Source organism: Aulonocara sp. 'chitande type north' Nkhata Bay, linkage group LG3 (genome assembly GCF_057382095.1).
Source record: "Aulonocara sp. 'chitande type north' Nkhata Bay isolate Kocher_YH1m ecotype deep benthic linkage group LG3, A_spYH_male_GT1.1, whole genome shotgun sequence".
In the NCBI taxonomy this organism is placed as follows: Eukaryota; Metazoa; Chordata; class Actinopteri; order Cichliformes; family Cichlidae; genus Aulonocara; species Aulonocara sp. 'chitande type north' Nkhata Bay.
In genome coordinates this window covers 58,696,353-58,709,572 of record NC_141346.1, presented here as the reverse complement: position 1 = coordinate 58,709,572, position 13,220 = coordinate 58,696,353, and the positions used below count along the sequence as shown (strand labels likewise).

Sequence of the window (13,220 nt, the reverse complement as noted above, 5' to 3'; positions counted from 1 at the left end):
AAAATGATTTTCCTTTTAAAGCTGGGCAGCAGGCTCACGTTGAACATCTCCATAAACTGTCATAATTCTGCTGCTACACTAAACACTGCATTCGGTGAGCACACTAAACTTACGTAAGCTGTATATTTGCACGGTGAGAGACCTGTTTTTGCTGATTTGTGTTCAAATACAACAAGATCTTATTTAAACTGACTGTCAGATGTTGCCTATCCAGTTATGTAATGAACCCACTATATACATGAACCACAGACCCTTCACCACATCTTCATCACCTGCTGTTCCAGACAACCAACTTATACCTGAACCACTGCAGGTTAATCATCATCATTAGTAAAGGAAAAAAAGGTGAGTGTCTTATTATTTTTATTTTGCAGTGTGTCATTGTTACTACAGAGCACACTGAAACATATGACAGGAAAGAATAACTGAGTGCAGAAAGGCTTTTATATTAAATCGGATTTAAACTTTGTTCTTAATGAACCGGATCTATTATGACCTGGACTTTTATCTATAAAATGGGCTTGTGAAACCCAGAGGAAAACTCTCTCAATATATCTGTAGATATAAATATATATTTATCCAAATCACATCAAGTAAAAAAGGCAAAATGACAAAATTAAAAAAAATAATAACAAAAAGTATAAATTAAAACACAAAATTTTAAGGCAAAAACAAATATCTTGATGTCTTAATACGATGAATATAAAATATAAAGTAATACAACAAGGTTAAATATCTAAACATTTAAACTACTTCAGCTTTTCAAAGCTTCTTTTTCCAGTTGAAAATGACATCATCACGCCTGAATCTGCTTCCAGGAGCCGTCCAGATCAGGCTTGTTCAGGATATTTAGAAATCGTCCTAACAGTTGAAAAATAAAAAATAAACAGAGAACAAAGTAATATATATGATTAGAAATAAATAAAAAAGAAAACTATAAATAAAACGACTTCTTTCATTTAAAGAAAAAGGTCTATCAGTCCTCTTGTCGTGTGTGTTTGCAGCTCACAAAGACGACTTGCTGAGCTTCAGGATCCAAAAGGATGTATCTGCCAAATTCTTAATGTGGAAAAATGTCCATGTGTTTTCTTCTCCAGGAGACGATGAAGACACTGTTTGTCTGCACGATGCTCGTGCTGCTCTTTGCTTCCGGATTTTCCAAAGTGAACAATTTTCTACCAAGCGAGCACCGACCTGAAGAAACACCTTATGAAAAGTTTAGAAGACAGCATGTAGATGCTAAGATGACTGAAAAGCTGTGTAACACAGAAATATCAAATAGGAATATCTACAAACTTGACAACAGTTGTAAGGAAACCAACACATTCATCCTCAGCATTCCAGCAAAGGTTAAATCCATTTGTAGAGGTGATGGGAGGTACGATGAAAATAGCGGCATGACGTATAGTACCGCAACGTTTCGCATAATTAAATGTAAGCTAAAGCATCAGGGAGCCAGGAAACCCAGCTGCCAGTATGAAGGCAGGCTTCTCACCAACAGGATCATTGTCGTGAAATGTGAAGGGGAGTTACCTGTGCACTTCGATCGGGACCTTCTACCCTCTGAGAGCAACGATGGCGAGCAACTATGAGGAAAGAGTGGTGTGGAGGGGGGCGTGGTCTGCGATGCTGCTGCAGGTCAGATGGATGTACCTGCGCTGCATTTGCTATCACGCCTCGCCAACTTAAAAGGCTTTGTGCTGTCTGAGTTGTTGGTGTTGTGGATGTGTTGGCTGGCAGTCCACAGACAGACTGATTTACACAACTGTGGAAAAAATAAAATTAATAAATAAAATAAATTGGAAAACATAGATGTGTCATTATTTCATATAGATTTCAAATAACATACCATTTGATGTCAACATGTTTTAGTTGCATTTGCAGTGCTCGTGCTGTTATATTCTTATGATTCTGTTCATTTTATGAGTGTATCCTTCAGCCTTGCTTCACATATTTACTGCTGCTTGATCAGCTTTAGTCCTGCTAGCATCAGCACAGGTAGAAACAGATCACACATCAGAGAATCGGCCGTGCATCTAAATGCAAATGGAAACTAAAAATGAAAACATAGATAACTGAGCTGAACTTCATAGATCTGAAAGTTGACCAATGCATACATAGTGCTAAAAATCAGGTATCGGGAAAACACATTATTTTATATTATGCTGATGTCAGGGCTCTGAGTGTGGGCAGGTGGAAATGTGGATCCAAATGCAGGACTCCGAGACGAAATGTAACTAAAACCACAGCTTTTATTGCTGGCATGAAACAAAAACAGAAACCAAACCATGAAACCAAGCAGGAACACACAGGCAGGGTCTGAGGGTACGACGCGACACCAAGCGTGGGAAAACACAGGGCTTAAATACACAGGGTAGCAATGAGGGAATGGGCCACAGAAGGGAGACACAGCTGGGGGAGCTGAACTTCATAGATCTGAAAGTTGACCAATGCATACATAGTGGCAACACATTATTTTATATTATGCTGAAGTCAGTTTTTATCCAATTTTATAACTATATCATATAATAAAGTCTGTTTTGAAGTTTACTATGGTAACAATGCATCTTTTTAGGCTTTTCAGAAACACTGTAACTTCATAGGTATGAACCAACAAACCATTTTTCATCATGACAATAAAAAATAAATCTAAAGGAGATAAACATCACAACTGTTCAACCAAGCATTAAGTCCATTTTGAAACAAAGAACGATGTACACTCAGCCAATCACATGGCAGCAACTCAATGCAGTGTAAAAGGTGAGATGTAAAATAAAACAATTAAAAATATTAATTAATCTTAATCAATCTTAAAATATGAAGCAATCTTCTAACTCCCCTTTACATACAAAGCTGTGGCCAACCTTACAAACCATTTAGAATTTTTTCCAGCCGAGGCGTTCAAAATAACCAAACTGCTGATAGTCACGGTTTAATTTGGGCAGCTGCCTGCCTAATATAATGTAAAATCATCACAATATTTTACACAAAGAGAGTAAATGTATCCTTGTACTCAGCTAAGACAGCTGGGCTGCTGTGGCTTGTGTTTATGTTCAGAGTGACATCTGATTTAAAAGCAGACTGTCATGGTTGCGGCTGTGTGCAGGCAGGATGAGGACCCAAACGCAAGCTCACGGAGGCAGGAATGAACTCAAAACACAGCTTTATTGCTGGAGAGAGAAACCATACAACCTAAACGAGGAAACTCTAACGTAATACACAGAGAAACACACGGCCATGAATGAGGGAGAACGCGACACAGAACTGAGGGAGACGCAGACATAAATACACAGAGGGTTAACGAGGGAAGTGGGAGCACACGGGGAACACAGGTGACACTGATAATCATAACAAGACACGGCAGGAGTCAACGCAACACTGACGGGAGACTGTCAAAGTAAAACAGGAAGTACACGGAGGTTCAGAGAGGAGGAGAGACAGCACGGGGAGAGCACGGACATAACGGGCTGGGAAAACATGGAATAAAACTCAAGGAGGGGAAACGAGGGCTCACAGATACACAGAGGGGCACACAGGAGGTAATCAAATAAGGAACATCTTAACAGAAACCATGGCATAAATAAAGAACAACACACAAAACATACGAAAACTAAGAATGCTGGGCCAACATGGCCCAGGATCATGACAGACAGCAAAAGACACTGAGCAGCATATCAGTCAGCATGGGAAAAATGCCATAGATTTAAGGAGCCAGGCTAAAATAATTGGTTTCTAGTGGGTTCTATTGTAAGTGCTCTATATTTCAGCATGACATACTGTATGCATCCTACACTGAGAACCCTTGAAGCTGATCATCAGGGTATGCTGTGTACTTCTTACACAGAAGATAAAATAACATGCAGAGATTTTAGATGGTTGTGGTTGGTCCTTACACACAGATGTAAGGTCAAAAAAAAAAATCACCCACAGTGGATCGTTCACAGACGCTGGTCCAGTGGAACCCACTTCCACAAAGGCTGCACCTGCTCTGGCAGAACAGGAAGCATCAACTACATAGTAGCTATTTTCATAATTAAGACATCAACTATAGGTGTTCCCAAAATGTGCCATGTTGTCTGCACACCTGACAGCTCAATAAGTCCTGTGTTGATTACAGATGGTGGTTGTTTCCAGAAACAGCACTTGCATAAAACAAGTACAGAGCACTTTATGAGCCAACCTGCTTCTTTAATGAGCATTTAGGTTGTTTGTATTCAGTGTTCACAGATAATATGCTCATTAAAAGGGGGGATCCACTATGTCCTTCTTCACAATCCTGTCTGCCAACTTTAAGAAGAAATCAGAGTGACGCAGAAGCTTTAAAACAGTGTTCAGAATAATCAGTGATGCTTTTATCTGAACTGATGACAGATAAAGATGAACGTGAGTGTGGCAGAAGAGTCAGTTCTCCCTCTTTCTTGGAAGTATACAAAAGTCTGTTGTTTCTAAAAAGTTCATAAACAAACAACAAGTTCTTACAGAATGAGACGTGAAGCCTGGAGACGAGCAGTTCAGACACGCTGTTATTAAATTCTACCTGAGCAGGTTATAGTTCACCTCAGTTACGGAAGAACAAATAACACTTGGCTCTGGGAGCTTCAGTTTTTATACACTGTCGTAGCACCACCCTAAGCCATCATTTGCATCAACACCTACATCACTAGCCCAGCAGTTCTAAGAAACTTCTCTGTTTGTGGTTCAGAACCTAATGTGACACCAATGAGCACAACAGCATGCAGCTGCAGGTTGTTGTTCATACCTGGCTTTACAATAAAGAGCCATGTTTGCAGGCAGCTGTTTGAAGTTTTGTGTAAAATATCATTTTTATAGAAATAAACCAAATGTGTCTAAATATATTAAGTAAACAATCAGAATAAGAACATTTTGAAATAAAATCCAAAAACTGCATCTGGCTTAGTTTTTGTTGAATAAATAATGACTCTGTGTAATATGTCATGTGTTGTATATGTAAGTTGTATTTGTACAATGAAGCCAGGCTTTCTTTGTGTTAGCTGCCTGACAAAACCTAAAACTCTAGTCAGAGATTGCAGGTGTCACAACAGACATGATCAGCTTTCTCTGTCGATCCTATCTTTCTGTTTCACACTCTGTGCACTCATAGAAATAAATCTTTAAAAAAAACAATCACATGACTCTTCTTCCACACAACATGATCCCTGAGTGCCGCCTGCTCCAACCAGACATGTTCTCACAGCGACGATGGTGATAATTAAAATCTACAAAGAACGTGATAAACATTGTTAAAATGCAGCACTGTTAAAGCAACGTGATTAATGCTGCATTAAAATGAGCCTTTAGCACATAGAGATGATTCAACAGTTTCATTTGACTTCATTGTTTCTAAGGCAGATGCTACACCAGTGAAGGTGCACTTAGTTTTCACACACTGCTTCTGCATTGTGTCTTAGTTTTAGTGGATTAAATAATGACAGTGTTTGTTTGTTTTTCTTTAGTAACAAATGACCTCAGACCAGCTTATAATATTTTATAAACAAATAAGCATAAATGCATAAACTCAGCCTGGAATCACATGGGATAAACATGGGATGTGCATTTTTTTATTTGTTTTGTGTTACTGAGTCTTGCAAGAATGCCAACCTTACCAGCAGCAGCTTGGTTTTTTTGTTTGTTGTTTTTTTAATTAAATGAGTGCTGAAAGTTGAGCAACAGCTGTGACAACGAGAGAAGATGGAGCCAATCAGAAACAACTGTGAAAATGTACAATATGCAAGCTAAGAAAGCAAAGTGTAGCAATGTTGCCATCATTTTTGTTATTGTGGGATTTTTTTCAACATTCACTGAAAATCACTTCTCTCATATTTCCTCTTTATTATTTTCATCACTGTTTAAGAAATGTAACAAAGTCTTATAAAGCATCTAAACCAGCATCATGAAGTGATGTTTAAAGATGGCAGCAAGCTGACAGCATCTCTCAACTCAAGAGCAACATTCAAAGTGCACAGGCTGAAGGAAAGTATTGATTTTATCACATGCAATTACAATACGCCTTTTCATCTGTATCTGTGTGTACAATGGGTATCGGTTGTTTGTCCCAGCAGTTTACAATACAGAATGTGCACGTCTGTGGGGCTTTTATAAAGATTTCTATTTGCATTGATACAATTGCTTGGATCACAAATTGTTCTAACTTGATTAAAGTCACCAATGATAAAGGTATTCTTGCGCTTACAGTTACCATTATTATCTCTGTTTGCTATCAGATCATCACATCCCCCTTGTGGGATCATGTTGATGATCTGCTGGTTTTCTGAACACGTCCGTTAGTCATGCAGAGCACAGTGCCAGAGAGCGCCACCAGCAGGAACATGGAAGTCTTCATTGTATTTCTATATCGAAAAAGTAAACAGAGTGAATATATAAATCAGTATTATTTCATTTCATTTATTAACTTGTTTATTTTTGTTTCCTAAATGTTAATCGTGCTTAACTATTAAAGTAAAAATACAGATAGATAGGAAACTCTCTGAAAAGTCAAACTGTTTTCAGTGAGTTTATATATTTGCCAGAGGAAAGGTCAGAATCTGCATATCTGACCACTTTGAATCAATTTATATCTAAACAGAAATCAGTAAAAGTTCAAATCAGTTTATCAATATCCTCACTTATGAGGATATTGATATCCGTATAACTGGAGTTATTATAGATTTTCATACATGACATTTGTGAAAAAGGCGAGGGTGTCAGGGTCCCTGTGTCTACCCGGTCGCCTCAGTGTGGCTACATGTGTTTTTTTGTTTTGATTTTGTCCCCGCTCTCTCCCTCCCTCCTTCTCTCACTGCCTGGGCGGAGCTCATCTGTGGGCTCCTGCCCTTGGCCCACGCACCTGGTGACACCTGTGGCTCATCACCCAACAGTGTTCCAGTCCCCTTATAAGATGGCAGCCCTGTATTTCTCGTCGCTGGACCGTTGCCGACTCTCGTCAGTGTTAACCCCAGCTCAGTTCGTTCTCGTGTTTCCCTAGCGATCTTCTTACAGTAACCTTTTGCATCTCTGTGAATAGATTTCCCTGGACCTGCCCCTGTGTTACCTGAGCGATCAAGTGTGTGAGGATTGGAGCGAGCTTTTGTGTTTCTTGTGGAGTGTGAAGAGGAGCGTGGAGCGTGGATGGAGTGAGGACTTTGGAGCGTGTGTGGACTGCAAGTGTCTTTCCCCCCTCCTGTTCGTGTGTGGATTCCCGGAACCCGTCTTTTCCCCACTGTGTAAATAGATCACCTGGTGCTTCTGTAAATAAAAAACCTTTATTGTTCCCTACTCAGAGCCTACGCGTGAGTCCGTTCAGTCCCGTTGTGACAGAGGGTAAGGACGTAAATCGACTGGTAAAGAGGGACTGGTGAAGAGTCTGCAGCCGCAGCACCGATCCATCTGTCCATCTCCTGTTCCCTTCTCTGATCACTCGTGAACAGGACTGCGAGTTTTGTAACTTAATAAAAGCAGTAATTTGTTTGCCAGAGGGCCCCTTCCACGTCACACCCTGTTCTTTCCTTCTTGTCTTATATGAAAATTCACTTTGTGGAGCTTTTTGGGAAATTGTTAAACTTCAGGAAGATTCTGAACATGCCCCATCGTTTAGCCAGCTCTTTGGAGCTGAGCAGGTTCAGGCCTGTTGTTGTAAGTTTTATAAAACGATCTCATTTAAACGAATAATCCAGCTGAAGCTTCAGACAGCCGTCAGACAGTGAAACACTGCCATCTGCTGGACGCGAATAACAAAGACGCTGCTTTGACGGGTGAGGGAGTTTCAACAAGTCTGCAACGACTCAAGCATCAAACTACAGAACTATTCTAGCGGACATGGTGCTCTAATGACTGCTTCATTAACGCAGCTCCGAAAGGATCAAACATATCAATAAATTATGAAATAAAAAAATTACTGTTTCACTGCACACACAAACCTTCTCTTATTAGCACAACACTGCCCAGGCCTCAGAGTGTATTCCTTATAGACTATTAAACCTTAGCATGTTATTTTAAAGTCTTACAGGTGAAACAGCCAACCAGTGATCCTAACTGTAATTTAAAATATTCAGCTGCAAAAATGCTTTTAGCAAATAGTTTTTTATGACTGTGCTAAGATTCAATACTAGATTTTTGCTGGTCTGATTAAAAGGTTAAATGTAGAAGTTTTGGGATCATATATTAATACTTCCAAAACAATAAAGTTGTTGTAGAGAATCTATGTTCATTATTGTTGCTCATCATGGAAAGACAAAGACATCAGACTCTGCTGAAAAATTTTACACTCCTACTCTCTGCACACAGCGGTCTGAGGGACCTTCCAGGATCGGGGATTTTATTTATTTTGTTCTTTTTCGGTCTTACTGGTTAGTAGGTTGTGATTTTCTACCTGTTGATCTCTCATTTGGAACATGATTTGCTGTGGAGCAGATTAGGTTCAAAGCATGAGTTGACCTGGCATTATGTCTTGGATTACAAAAAAATCCCACATTAAACCTTGAAGTTAGCCGGATAAGACAGCGTTCTGTTTCACAGTAAAGGCCTCAGAGAGTTGTTGCTAACCAAAGTCTATCTTGTACAGCCACGCAGCATCTAATGACGTTTTGTAACCTGTCACTACAAAGGAGCAGTGAAATGATTGCTGTTTTAGCGCACACACACAGTGTGGTGATCAGTATAAGGACATTAAAGTGATGTTGCAGAAAGCTGCATCTGGTCAGAAGGAAAAAAAACACGCACACTTGGAAGACTTGGCCAGATTTGCACAAAATGAATGGCTGACAGTGGACAGATACAAGGATGTGGATGGTCACACCCTCGTGCATTAAAGAGGCCGTTCACAAAACCAAACACTCAACAGACACAATAAGACAGCTGATCAGTTTGCCTCACTAACTCATCTACACAAGGCGTGTTGTAGAAGTAGAGCAGGGCGATATGGCCAAAAATATTCATCACGATATAAATTTGAAAATGTGCGATAACGATATAACTGACACGAGACAAAATACTTTACAACTCCACTTCATTTGTGCAAAAAAAACAAACAATCAATGTATTTTCACTTAAATAAGCAGCTGCTTTTCATGTGCATTAAACTTATATAAAAATGTAACAGTGCAAATGCAAATTCCTCCCTGACAGTTTAACCAAAAGGCATTTCCAGTGGAAACTGGCCGACATATCCTCAGCACAACCATGTATAATATCCACAAAACTTAAAAAGAGGTTAAACAAACACACAATACAGTGATATTATGTTGAAGCACAGGACGTATCACTCCGCGGGGCTCCTGCCTACGATAGCCGTAATGCTCCAACAATCCATCAAGCGGTGCGGCTTCGTAGCTTAGCAAAGTCGTACTAAAACATTTGACAGATTTTCGAGCGCCGTGCACATAAAATCGTTTCCAGGTCCGTAAACACAACCAGGATTCATACAGTGGCTTGCAAAAGTATTCGGCCCCCTTGAACTTTTCCACATTTTCTCACATTACAGCCACAAACATGAATCAATTTTATTGGAATTCCACGTGAAAGACCAACACAAAGTGGTTTACACGTGAGAAGTGGAACGAAAATCAGACATGATTCCAAACATTTTTTACAAATAAATAACTGCAAAGTGGGGTGTGTGTTCAGCCCCCTTTGGTCTGAGTGCAGTCAGTTGCCCATAGACGTTGCCTGATGAGTGCTAATGATTAAACAGAGTGCACCTGTGTGTAATCTAATGTCAGTACAAATACAGCTGCTCTGTGACGGCCTCAGAGGTTGTCTAAGAGAATATTGGGAGCAACAACACCATGAAGTCCAAAGAACACACCAGACAGGTCAGGGATAAAGTTACTGAGAAATTCAAAGCAGGCTTAGGCTACAAAAAGAAACAACGTCCCACGGAGCACTGTTCAAGCGATCATTCAGAAATGGAAGGAGTATGGCACAACTGTAAACCTACCAAGACAAGGCCGTCCACCTAAACTCACAGGCCGAACAAGGAGAGCGCTGATCAGAAATGCAGCCAAGAGGCCCATGGTGACTCTGGACGAGCTGCAGAGATCCACAGCTCAGGTGGGGGAATCTGTCCATAGGACAACTATTAGTCGTGCACTGCACAAAGTTGGCCTTTATGGAAGAGTGGCAAGAAGAAAGCCATTGTTAACAGAAACCATAAGAAGTCCCGTTTGCAGTTTGCCACAAGCCATGTGGGGGACACAGCAAACATGTGGAAGAAGCTGCTCTGGTCAGATGAGACCAAAATGCAAAATGCTCTGTGTGGAAAACTAACACTGCACATGACTCTGAACACACCAGCCCCACTGTCAAATATGGTGGTGGCAGCATCATGCTCTGGGGGTGCTTCTCTTCAGCAGGGACAGGGAAGCTGGTCAGAGTTGATGGGAAGATGGATGGAGCCAAATACAGGGCGATCTTGGAAGAAAACCTCTTGGAGTCTGCAAAAGACTTGAGACTGGGGCGGAAGTTCACCTTCCAGCAGGACAACGACCCTAAACATAAAGCCAGGGCAACAATGGAGTGGTTTAAAACAAAACATGTCCATGTGTTAGAATGGCCCAGTCAAAGTCCAGATCTAAATCCAATCAAGAATCTGTGGCAAAATCTGAAAACTGCTGTTCACAAACGCTGCCCATCTAATCTGACTGAGCTGGAGCTGTTTTGTGAAGAAGAATGGGCAAAGATTTCAGTCTGTAGATGTGCAAAGCTGGTAGAGACATAAGGCAAACCGGATTATAAGGAGCACTGTCGATTTCCAGAAAAATCAAAGGACTGATTTTTAGAGTGCCTCATTTTCCGAAAAGCACAGTAATAACATAATAACAACGGCCCGCTAGCATGCTCTTGGTTGCTGAGGGCTATGCTGTGGCTGAGCTGCAAGATTAACTCTGCAAAACCAACTTTCATCAAGTAACAGGGCTCTAGAGTGCAACCAATTTGGTCGCAAATGCGAATCCATGTAAATGAGAGCAGGTACACTGATTCCACACAAAGACGTAAACACAGAACGGACCGACGCATCAGAATCAACTTTGTCTTTCTCGGCTTTCTCACCCGACGGCTCGTAGACGGACACGCTGTCGGAGCTTAGCGATCCTGATGCGTCCGGTCCGCGCTGCGATTACGTCTTCTTGCGCTGATTCTGAGCTGCAGGTTTTGTCTCTCCAACCTACTTGGTAAGATTTTGAGTTTTTGCAGTGCATGTGACAATCTGATTGGCTTAGGAGTGATGATGTCACAAGGATGTCACAAGGATGTCACAAGGATCCTTTGAAGTTTTTCTATAAATAGGGGTGAGAAACAGCAATTTTCAGTTCGTTTCTTCGCAGCCTTTGTGTTTGCAGCCTTCAAACGTTGACTACAGAAAAATTTGGAAACCTCTCAGAGTCATCGGATACAAATGCCAACATGTATCCAAGATTACGGCAACCGAGACAAAAAGATTTCGCCGCCTCTCCTTCCACGCGTGGCCGGCCAATTTCTCCAAATGGCCTCTTATCCATCCAAAGGGCATTACAGGAGAGTAGGAATGAAAACAACCATCTCCAGAACAAAATTCGACAAATTGAAGAAGAAAAACATCACCTGGAGAAGAAGTGCTTACAGATGGAAGCACAAAACAAACACCTGGAAGAAACACTACAGCGCCAGCCCGACATCAACATTATTAATGAGGGCTGGGGGATCAAGTTTGCTCAAGCCAGAGAGCAGATTGTATCCCTCATCAAAGAAAACAAGAAAAAGAGCGCTGAAGTTAAAGAAATGTCCGAGCAGCTTCAAGTCAGGAAAGCGACGATTGATAAAATGGAGTGGGATCTGCAATACATGGACCAAATGAATCACCTGCTCCAAAGAAAGCTTGATGAAGCTGAAGAAAAAAATAAAGAAGTCCTCCAACAGAAGGAACAACAGGACACAAAGCAAAAAGACCTGCAGCGCGAGCTCCAAGGCATGCAGGAAAAGTACAGAATGGTGAAGGCAGAGTTGGAACAAACATTGGTCCAAAATAAAGACCTCCTTCAAGAGAAAGAGCAACAGAAAGAAAGACTGCCAGAAGAAAAGTGCATTATCAAGGACTTTGAGAGTAAAAATCAAAAGTTGCAAGGATTCTGTGATGAACTGAAGGTCAAAACAAGTGAGCTGGAGGGAGAAAAGGAAACACTAGAAAAACGATGCTCACACATGCAGAAAAAGATTGATCACATGGCCAAAAACAACTCAGAGCTCATTAAGGGGATATTGTTGGAATTCAACAACTTGAAGCGGGAAAACACAGAAATGCAGGCCCAAAAGCAAAAACAAGACAAAACGCATGAGGACCTGCAGTGTACGCTCCGCGATATCCAGAAAAGAAATGAGCAGCTAGAAGGCCTGCACAAAGAAGATCAAGTGAGAAATGCAGACCTGCAGAAGGCAAAGCTGACACAGGAGGCAACATCCAAAGACCTCAAAGAAAAGCTTGAAGAAACACAAGCAACATTAGAACAGGTGGAACAAACATGCAAGAAACTAGAGAGGCAAAACACAGAAACCATCCATGAGTTGAGAACCCTCATCCTGGACAAAAAGGCGCTCGTGGAAAAGTCCATGAAAAAGAAGAAAAGATTCTTCAGCTTTTTCCGGTAGAGGGACAATACTGCTTCTTCAACTGATGTAGCCTCGTCTTGCTCCACCTCTGTTCACCCCCCCAACCAGTCCCGGCAGTTGACTGCCCCCTCCTGAGCCTGGTTCTGCCGGAGGTTTCTGCCCGTTTAAAGGCAGTTTTTCCTCCCCACTGTCGCCTAGTGCTTGCTCAGAGGGGATTGTTGGGGTTTTCTCTCCTCTACCTTGTTTCGTTATTTGCTTGTTAACTTTTTGCTCTTACTTCATTTAACCTTGTTTCTTTATTTACTTGTTAACTTTTTGCTCTTACTTCATTTAACCTTGTTTCGTTATTTACTTGTTAACTTTTTGCTCTTACTTCATTTAACCTTGTTTCGTTATTTAATTGTTAACTTTTTGCTCTTACCTCATTTAACCTTGTTTCGTTATTTACTTGTTAACTTTTTGCTCTTACCTCATTTAACCTTGTTTCGTTATTTACTTGTTAACTTTTTGCTCTTACTTCATTTAACCTTGTTTCGTTATTTACTTGTTAACTTTTTGCTCTTACTTCATTTAACCTTGTTTCGTTATTTACTTGTTAACTTTTTGCTCTTACCTCATTTAAC

The 13,220-nt window shown here is 40.8% G+C and overlaps 2 protein-coding genes across 2 annotated transcripts in view; one reads left to right on the top strand and one right to left on the bottom strand.

Moving 5' to 3' along the window:
• Window positions 1-2,232: 2,232 nt before the first annotated feature.
• Window positions 2,233-13,220, bottom strand: part of LOC147336315 (protein TANC1-like) — a 31,576-nt gene continuing 20,588 nt past the window's right edge. The window contains exon 10 of the mRNA XM_086286173.1: window positions 2,233-6,368. Coding sequence (XP_086142299.1) covers window positions 6,303-6,368 — 66 coding nt within the window. The 3' untranslated portion in view covers window positions 2,233-6,302. The remainder of the gene's footprint in view (window positions 6,369-13,220) is intronic.
• LOC147336317 (uncharacterized) lies at window positions 11,396-12,864 on the top strand. The gene has a single exon (XM_086285339.1). The coding sequence runs from the start codon at window positions 11,419-11,421 to the stop codon at window positions 12,634-12,636; it is 1,218 nt and encodes a 405-aa protein (XP_086141465.1). The 5' UTR covers window positions 11,396-11,418; the 3' UTR covers window positions 12,637-12,864.